Below are 9,815 nucleotides of genomic sequence, written 5' to 3' on the forward strand. Positions count from 1 at the left end.
CCAGCCCTGCTCCCTCCATTGCCCCGGGGGGTGGGGGGGAGGAGGCCGTGCTCAGCGCGGTTCCCTGGCATGATACCCCCACACACATCCAAGAGGCAGAAATAATTTATTGCCTTCTAGCTAATGATCAAAAAGCGTGACTTTGAGTCTGCTACTGCTGGAGGTATAGGTGCTGGGCCCAGCTGTGCCCAGCACTGTGGGGACAACACACCTCACCTCCAGGCCCAGTGTCCCCTCCAGATCAGGTCTGATATTTCAGCTGGTGGTGGGGAAGGGGTCCACAGATGCATGTGAGCAGGCGAGGGTGGTGTGAGCAGCTCCAGCCAGGCGAAGCCTCCTGCAGACCTTCCCTTGGCATAAACCTTAGCAGTGCTGTCAGTCAGAGTGAAATGCTGTCAGCTGGGGTGGTGAAGCATGTCGAATGAAGGGTCTTTATCCTACAGAGGTGTTTGGCTCGTGTCCAGTCACTGTGGTGATCACGTCCGAGGCTGACACCTGGGATATTGATGCCTCCTCTTGTCTGGGCTGTGGACAGTTTGTGGATTGGGACAGGATGCCAGACCTGGAGCAACAGGCAAATATCCCCAGAGACATCCTCACTAAGCCCAAAAAAGAGCTGAAGAAGCTGGCAAGAGAAGGCTACTGGGCGATGAGCCACGCGCTGAGAGCTCAGGTTTACCACCAGCTCATCCAGCAGGTCGCCTGCCGGCTCGTGACCCCAGATGCTCTAGTCTACATGGATGTGGCGAGTCGGCTCTTTGGGAAGCAAAGTGTGAGCTCCCATCCTTTGCCAGACTTCCTCGAAGGATGCTCCATGCCCACATACTGCCTGACCCTGGAAGGGGTCACTGCATTGAAGAAGATCCTCATCTGCATTGGTAACCTTTTCCCCGACATAACCTACAGCCCAGTCCTCCCCTCTCTGGTGGCTCTGCTGCTGCACTACAGTGAAGAGGAAGCTCAGTGTTTCGAGAACATCTCACGTCTCATTGCCAGCAATGCCACTCACACCAGCTACATTGACCAATCTTTCCTGGCCCACCAAGCCTCCTGCATGACTTTTGGGGATCTGGCCAACAAGCACTGCCCAGCAGCTCACAGACTGATAGCCAATGCCTCTGAGAATGTCTTTGAGGTCTACTCTGAATGGTTATCATGGCTCTTCCATGACCTCCCCTTCAATTACGCCATCCGCATATTTGATGTCTACCTGCTGGAGGGGCAGAAGGTCCTCTACCGCATTGCTTTGGCCTTGTTGAAGCAGTACAGGCTCTCAGTGACCTCCACAGAGCTGGAAGGAATTGATATCAAGACAGATCTGCAAGCTTTCATGCAGAACATTGGTGAGCATGTGACTGTCGACAAACTCTTAGAGAGAGCATTTGGTATCAGGCTGTTCTCCCGCAAGGAAATCTGGCTTCTCCAGATGGCCAACAGGAAGGCATTAATGGAGAGAGGCATGACCATGGTGCAGAGCAGGTAAGAGGGCCTATCGGTTTGCCAGCCTAGGCAGATGATGCTCTTAGGGCAAAGCATGCAAACCAGGAGTTACAGTAGAGATAAACATGAGGGGAGCATCAGGGAGCTCCCTTGGTTTGGCTCTGCTAGGTGCCTTTCAGACACTCATGTGGTTAAGGGGTATTATACAATCAGGGATAACAACTCTAAAAGAAAGTTCACGGTGCAGAAGGTGCAAGGAAACCTGATTTGTGGGGGCTGCACCCATAAAAGCCCACAGGCCCCTGAGGCACCCAGGCTCGGCAGTAACGGGTGTCCTTCCTCACACAGGCAATCCTTCCACCTGGCTGTGGACATGCAGAATTTCAGCTCCAGCATTGTAACAGCTCAGGAGATGCGCATCATCTGGTCCTGGATCCCTGAGCGGTTCTCCCTCTTCCCCCCACTGCTGCTCTTCTCCACCTCAGAAGATGGGTGCAGCTTGCAGAGGTAAAGTGCTATTCGAGAGTCAGGTCAGGTTAGATGGGCCAGGCATAAAACTGGGTAAAGATTAGCATGAGTGCTGTAGAAAGGAGTCCTTACACACATCGCAATTATGAGGTGCATTTGCGGTCTCCTGGGGACTCTGTTGGCTGCAGCGGGAAGCCCCATGTCCATCTACTTGCCACTATGGGAAAAAAGGAAACCTTTTCCTTGAGTTCATGAGCCTTGGAGTAGCCCAACTCCTTGGGGGCACTGTCAGCAGCCTCCACACTGGCCCCACTGTGTCTTGACCTCATCCTGATGTCCCTGCATGCTGTGCTGTGCCAAACATGCTGCAATCAGCCAGGCCCTGCCAGCTTACAGTCTCCAGTGCTCCTGCTCCATCAGGGTGGCACAGAACCCAGGGCAGCTGTTGGAAGCTGCGATCAGTGCTGTGGTTCGAAACTGAGCTGGAAAATGAATTTTCCATTGATTTCCCAATCCATAGAACAGCAAAACTCTTCCAGTGAATAGATGTTACCTTTGCATGAAAATTTTCAGGCAGGAAATCCAAACGTGTTCCTCATTAGGAGCAGGTTACGCTGAGAAGTAGCATGAGTAACAGAGCTCAGATGTTGGGTGCATCCCACGGTGGGGAGGCATCGGACCCTCTGAACTCAAGCTAAGAAAGCTCAACTGCTGTGATCAGTGCCCAGATCTGCAGAAGAAAGACCACTCTCAGCGCTAGGGCTTGTCCAGCTGCCCCTGGGGCACTTCCGTTTCTTTGCTCACCCCAGGGAAACGCCGCCACGGACATTTCATTTGCCTTGTGCAGCATGCATGGGATGAAGTGCTAGCTGCCCTCTGTCCCCACTGACATCCAGGTGCCGTTTGAGTTTGGAAAGGGCTAAGCTGAGCCTAAGCACCACTTTTCTGTGCCATTGTGCAGCAGCACAAGAGGCAGCCATCGAGACCACCACTTTCCACCTCGAGTGGCCTTTAACAACTCTTCCCTCCTCTCCAGCAACCTGGCTGCCCTTGCTCCCAAAGCCTCGGCAGGAGGAGTGCAGGGTATTTTCTACCTTGCAGTTCTGAGAGGGTTCTTTAATGGTCAAGACCAATTTTGTGCCTTGCTATTGCTCCCCGTGTTCCCTCACTGTGTGGGCAGGAGGGACATCTCCTTTGCATGGAGGCGATGAACGCGGGAGCCACTCGAGTGGGTGGCAGACGTCAGACAACAGCGAATGATTCAAAGGGAGGCTGGGCACCTCTCTCTGCAGTAAGCAGGATCCAGCCCTCTGCCCTCATTCCGGCTATGCTGGTGGAGAGCAGGAGCATCTGTATCGAATCAAACACAACTGCAGTGAAATGCTGGGGGCAGACTCAGCCCCTGCCTACCTGATGCTCCTCACTGGTGCAGGTGCTGTTTTATCTCTATCAAGCCCCACTCAAACAGCACTTTTAGATCAGTCTGCCAAATCCAGGGTGTCTGCACATCAGCATAAAAGGCCACCTGAAGCTCTTGCAGCAGGAGTCACAGGGCTGAACCTGGCTTCCAGGACTGCTGGGAACCATGCAATAGCCCTGTGACACCCACTGCCACGGTTGTGGAGCAGCAGGCATGGGAGCAATCGGAGATGTCCCTGTAATGCTCAGTATCGGAGCATTTGTATGCTGAAAGTACTTACTGATGAGCTGAGCAAAGATGCTCAGACTGTCTGGGGACTGGACACTGCCTGTGCCGTCAATCACTCCTGCCTCTCAGAGTGGATTGAATGGTTGGGCTGGTGGGACAGTAGCTCTCTGTTTGGAACATGAACATGCTCCCCTAGCCCGCAAGAAAGAAGTGGCTGCCCTACAGCAAGGTGGCCCTGCCGCATCTCAGGCAAATACAAGCCTGCTCCCCTGTGTCACCCTCCAGCAGGCAGCAGTGGGGCGCGGAGCCCCCGCGTTCGGAAGGGGGAAGTCAGGCAGGGTCCCAGGCTACTAACAGTTAAGAAATGCATCCAGACTGAAAGAAAGCTTCCTTGGTAAACTCATCCGGTCATGTATCTCCACCCCAGCCTGGTGCAGAGGGCAGGACGGGAGGATTTTATGTTTGGATTTCTCTGAGAAATTACCTGCTTCACCGAGCAAAAATGATGACTCGAGAAGGCCCATAATAAGCCAACTCCCCCACTTACTGCCCAAACACCAGAACGGCCCGAGCTAAATGATTAAGTGTTTCTGCCACGATCGCTTTACGAGCTCGGGCAGGCAGGCTGCTCAACATAACAATCATCCCGGAAAGCAGCCACCGTTCCCAACTATCCTTTATAGCTTCTTGTCACATACAGTGTGTAAAACAGGTTGTTTCAACTCCTAACCAAAGAGCAGTTTCTCCCCACCAGCATAAGCTAGCCTGGAGGATTCCCGCTCCAGATGAGAGCAGCCCTGGGTCAAAAATGCAACGCGACGCAGACCTCGTACCCCCTGGTCCCCCCGCCGGGGCTTCGGGGGAGGCTGCTCAAGCCCACAGAGACGCAGCACTGTGAAAGGGAGAGGTGGTTCTGAGCAGAAGCGAACGGGCCATCTCCCATCCCCTGTCTGCGGCCGGTAGAAGATGCCCTGCCAGCCTGCCTGGGGCTGCTGTCTTCCCCACCATGTGACAGGGCAGCCCAGGTTTGAGCCACTAAGCACAAATGAGCCCAACTGGGTGACAAATTCCCTGTGCCATACCATTAACACAGCCAAGGCCACAACTGATGCTGCCAGAAAGACAGTGGACTCAGACGTGCCTAGGCAGAGCAGTGGACAGAGACAGGTCCTCTGTGTCACCTTGGTCACAGGCTGATGTCCAGCAGGCCATGCTTGTACCAAGCCAAGTTAGAAATGCTGCCGTCACATCTGCAAGGCAGTGATTCCTTCTCTGGCAGCACCTCCTGGGATGCTTTGGCCTGACCAACTCTTGCCAACCCTCAGCGTTTCTTGCATGAAATGTCTGGTTGCAAACAGTGCCAGATCTCAAAGCAGACCCCTCTGCAGATTCCCATCCCTACAGCCATCGCGTAGGGCAGACCGATGAAATCACGTGGGGAAGGGTGAGTGTTTGGTAACACTCGCTTTTCCTGCAGAAATTTGCCCACACAATCACTGCTAATTCACACCTCTCCTAGCGTGGACAGTTCATGGCCACAGGAGTTGTTTTAACACCTCTGAGAGCTCCCTCCTTCCTTTATCCCTGTCCATTCAGCACTCAGCTGCAGGCAAACCTGACTGCTTGTTTTTCCCCGATATGAAGGATATATAAGCCATTTATGGGTTATTTTGTGATGGGCTCCTGGCCCCTGCTCCAGGTGAGGAGCTTGATGAACACCTGGGCTCTCTGCAAGGCAAGCTGCACCAGTCTCAGACTTGCAACTACCCAGTCTCCTTGCTCATCTCTGCAGGTTTTACTCATGCTGTGAAGGTTATGAACCAACCGTGCTGCTCATAAAAACGACAGAGGGGGAAGTAAGTATTTCCTAAGCAGAGAAGGAGGGTGGGAGGGTGGAAGCAGGCATGGGGAAGGGTGCCTGACCCCATCAGCTCTTCTTGGAGCAGTAGTGGAGCAGGGAAGTCCTCCGCTGCCCACACTGCAGTTCTATCTGCCCCAGCGTGTGCCCCAGCTTCTAGGAGAGAACAAAATTCACCCACAGCTGCACTGCACGCTTACACCAGCTTCCTGACGGCCCTTGGAGCCCAGCCATAAATTCAGCAAGCTCCAGAAGACAGAGGCCCTGGGTGCAGCAGCCAGCGCAGCATCAGAAGGGTAACAAGTAGCTCGGCTGGTTTTGCAAGGTGAAACCAGCCCGCTCCCAAACCCTGCAGCACACAGGGCACATAGTAGTACACCTTAAGGGCACTACTGGGGACAAGCAAAGGAGGGGACGGAGAGAGGAAGAAAGGCTGTGAGAGATACCTTTTTCTGCTGCAAATATAGATTAAAGCCTGAAGTGTTTACTCAGCAGACTTCCCTGAAGTCAGCAGATGCTTTGCCTGAGCAAAGTCTTGCTTTAAATATATTAAACACAAGGATCTCTCCTTGATTTCAATAGCAGCCACACAAGGGACAGGAGGAGAAATAAGGACAGCTTCTACGATACTTGAAAGTCATGAAATAACTGCAAAAATACCCAAGCCAGGCCTCTTTCCAGGGACTCTGAGAGCGGCTCATAAACCCGTAGTGCATCTCTCTACTCTCCATCAAACGGCAAAAGCAAGTTCTGTAAATTGTTCAGGCATCCTAAAGATTTATTAGCCTGCAGGTCCTGATTTCCCCAGGCCTGACACTTCAGTGTGGAGAGGAGATAAACACTCTGTCATCCTCCAGGGCTTTGCACATGCTACGAGAGTTGACTTACAAAACCCCGCTACCTCCACCTTTTAGCTCATTTTATTCCTTATTTAGTACCAAGGGCAGATTTGATTTCCCACCCTTCGGTAGGTCTTCTTCAGCCATGGTCAAGTGAAAGACATTTGCAGCAGGGTTGGCCTGACTGTGGATGGAAGAACTGGACAAAACATCTGGAGAGTGATGTCGGATCCTCTCCCTGTGACTTCTTAAAAGCTTTGTAGGTAACAAAAATGAGTTACCTGAGTCCTTACCCTTTTAAAATGCCTTTCTCCTGAAGACTCATAAGACAAGCAACCACCTCTCCAACAACCGTGGGCACACCTGGCACTAGTGACTCCTAAACCCCAGCATAGAGCATGTTTCAGGAATTAAGTATAAGCATTAAAATAATCCTTTGAGCCCCACAGTTATTCCTTTCCATTACTGGGAGTCAAATTTCGGCTGCTCAGAGCCAAGGCCCCTCTCTGGCCCCAAGGCATAGGGCACAGGTTCCCCCTATGCAGCCCAGCTGGACAGCCTCATCCTGCCCACGCAAAACGCTACCATCCCCACACGTGGGCACTGCGTGGAGCTCACCCCTGCCAGGGGGCGCGCCAGCACTGCAAAATCGGCCGCGCTCAGTCAGCTAGCGAGCGGCTTGGTGCAACTCCGAAAGAGCGAAACGTCGCCAACCCGCTTAGCCGTTGAGGCCAGGCAGTGGCCCGGGACGCGTGCACAAGCAGCGGCGTGGGGACACGCCATTTCTGTCTGAACTCTTTCCAGTGCCGATTCCCCGGCAGCTGCTCCCTGTGCTCTCTCCCAAAGGTGTGCGGGGCGTTCCTCTCCTCCGACTGGAGCGAAAGAAGGAAGAGCGGGGCGACCTCCGGCTTTTTTGGGACAGGGGAGTGCTTCGTGTTCACTGTAAGTCACGTCTTATTTATACTTACGAGCCGGTCTGTGATTACTTTTTGCGTCACCCCTCTGACAGCTCAGGGCACGGTGGCTATACACCGTGGCATGGAGCAGCTGGTACCGAGCCGCTTCCTTTACCTGCTCCCACCACTGCCCTGAGCTCTGCTAGGAGGCGGCAGCACAGACATCGCTGTGCTGCAGCACAAAAAAAGGGAGAACGAACTCCTGTCTAGGGGGAGGCCGGGCAGCCCGAGCCCCTGGGCAGCTCTCGGAGCATCCGACCGGGGTAACTGCGGGCAGGGAGGGTCATGCCCCTGCGTGAAGCAATCCCCGGACAGTCCTGGTGTTCCCGCAGAGGGAGCGTGGCAGATCTGCCTGAAAAATCCCAGGGGCAAAGTCCAGCATGCATCCAGCATCCATCCGGCAGGGTGGATGGCACAGGTTTCCCTGTCCCCAGCAGTGCTCAGGTGTGGACAAAACCCAAAACCAACCTCTTGGTTTTCACCTCCACCAGAGTGGGCCTGGCACTGCCGAGATGCCTTGGCCCTTCACTTGGCCCTTCAGGACCAGGCCTGGCACGTCGCATTTGGCCCCTGACCCACCTCGCCATGCAGTAGCAGCTTTCACGAGCTGCAGAGAGAGGACAAGGTTCTCACCAGGCGTCTCCTGCTCTCCAGGTGCGCCCCGAGATGGAGAGGTACGAGTGGGTGTTCATCAAGAAGCCGGAGCTGGCCAAAGCAGTGCCGCGCTCGCGCCAGCGCTCGCCTTCCCCCTCTGCCGCCTCCCTCCTCAGCTCCAATCCGGACGGCCGGGGCGCCAGCTCCAACCACCTCGCCGTGCCCGCGCCGCGGAGGGCGAAATGCCGCCTCTCCCCCTTTCTGGCCATTAGGCATTTCCTCCTGCCTTCCAAAACAGCCTCCATGTTCATGTCCGGCTCTCAGGAGGGAATCGTCGTTGGTGAGTATCTGACGGCAGGCACCCGCGCACGGCCCCGTGCTCCTCGCCCGCTGCCCAGCACGTCGCTGCTTCGCCTGGGAAAAAGCTGGTCTGCCCTGAGGCCCCCTTGCACGCAAAGACCCCCTGTCTTGGGTTAAATAACCAAAACTCAGGGGACATGAAACCAGCCCCCTCTTCCTGTCAAGGATGTCTCTTCTGCGAGCCCCAGCAGAGCAGGTCTCTGCTGGCCCGTGGGGAGCGCCACAGCCCAAACGTCCCCATGGCGTTTACACCTTGGGGGCTGCTACGTCCCTGCCCCGCGAGCATGGCCGTGCAGCTCCGCCGTGACCGAGCCTGGCCTCTGCCTCCATTTTGCGGAGTAGCCCCAAGATGGGGATTGAGAGGAGATGCAGGTCGGGAGCAACCCGAGGAAGGGTCAGACACGGGCACCTAGAGCAGAAACGCCAGCCCCGTGCCCCCGATGCCGTCTGCTGTGTCAGGCAGCGGCCCAGCGGTCACATCTTCGTGTCCCGCCGTGGGCCAGGTGGGTCCACCACGGAGGAGCACCGCGAGCAACGACTGCCTCCCGGCACGTCAGCCTCCGCCCGTGCCTCGGCCCCGGCCCTGTGGAGCGGGCGGCCAGGGCGAGCCCTCGCTGCGGGGATGCGACGGTCTTTCCTTGTTCTCTGGCTCTCCAACCTGTTTAATAATTTAGCTTGTGCTGCCAGGGCGACGTCTCGCCCGCCTGCCTCGTGCCGGCTGCCCTGCAGATATCTCTCTAGGAGCTCTGCTCGCACGTGGACGTCCAGGTTAGCCGAAAGGGGAGCTCGGGGCATTCCCACCAGGGCTCTGTGGTGTGGCCAGAGGAAGTAAAGCGGAGATGGAGGCAGTCCTCAGCGACCCTGCCGGCCGGGCCGCTCTCCCCGCTCGGGCAGCGAGGAGATGCGAGCGGGTCCCAGCCATCCGGCTTGCTTTTGCAGGTGGAGGGGGAGGCCGAGCTCTGGCCCTCGACGCCGAGCTGCTGTGGGGGCGCACGGAGCGCTGTGAGACGTTCGACAACCCTCCGCTCTGCCAGGAGAACTTCAAGGTGCAGCTCTTGGAAGCGTGGGGCTTTCAAAACACCTAGGCACCATGCGGCTGGCCCCTCGCCACGCCGCCTGGGGAGACAGGAGCCCCCCTCCCCGCCCCACCGGGCTCACCCCCGGGCTCACTGCTACGGTCTCTGCCGGCAGTGCCGGCGATGCCTCTGTGCTCTGCAGCCCTCTGGTAGCCATCCCCGCCTGTCCCCCCCCGTGTCCTCACCAGCAGCCCTGGACAGGAACCAGAGCGACGAAACACCACGAGCTGCACGGCAGGTGCTGCCTTCTGGGGAGGGGTGGGGAATAGCTTAGGTCCTGGCCCTCCTCCTCCCACAGTTCAAACCCGCCCGGTCCTCCAGTGCTGTTCCACTTCAGCATGCTGGGTGAGAGGTGAGCTCTTTTGGTGTCTTCTACACGTCTCTCACCTGTTTGCATTTCTGGGCTCTGCAGCAAACCTGCGCTACAACAGCAAAGGCATACTTGGTGGGAATTTTGAGTCTAGGTGAAATACAGCACCAAGGCAGAAAGTTCACCAGAAAGACTCGCCATACCCAATTTTACTATAGTCCCAAGCACAATGCCACCCTTTGGACCATATGTAGAGTTTTGTAGCC

The 9,815-nt window shown here is 55.9% G+C and overlaps 1 protein-coding gene across 1 annotated transcript; it reads left to right on the top strand.

Moving 5' to 3' along the window:
• Nucleotides 1–421: 421 nt before the first annotated feature.
• Nucleotides 422–9,248, top strand: LOC134149209 (TBC1 domain family member 24-like). The gene is made up of 6 exons (XM_062592120.1): nt 422–1,479; nt 1,789–1,947; nt 5,349–5,412; nt 7,100–7,195; nt 7,864–8,143; nt 9,103–9,248. Exons 1-6 carry the CDS (start codon nt 422–424, stop codon nt 9,246–9,248), a joined length of 1,803 nt encoding a protein of 600 aa, XP_062448104.1.
• The last annotated feature ends 567 nt before the right edge of the window (nt 9,249–9,815 follow it).

This window comes from Rhea pennata, chromosome 19 (assembly GCF_028389875.1).
Source record: "Rhea pennata isolate bPtePen1 chromosome 19, bPtePen1.pri, whole genome shotgun sequence".
Classification (NCBI taxonomy): domain Eukaryota; kingdom Metazoa; phylum Chordata; class Aves; order Rheiformes; family Rheidae; genus Rhea; species Rhea pennata.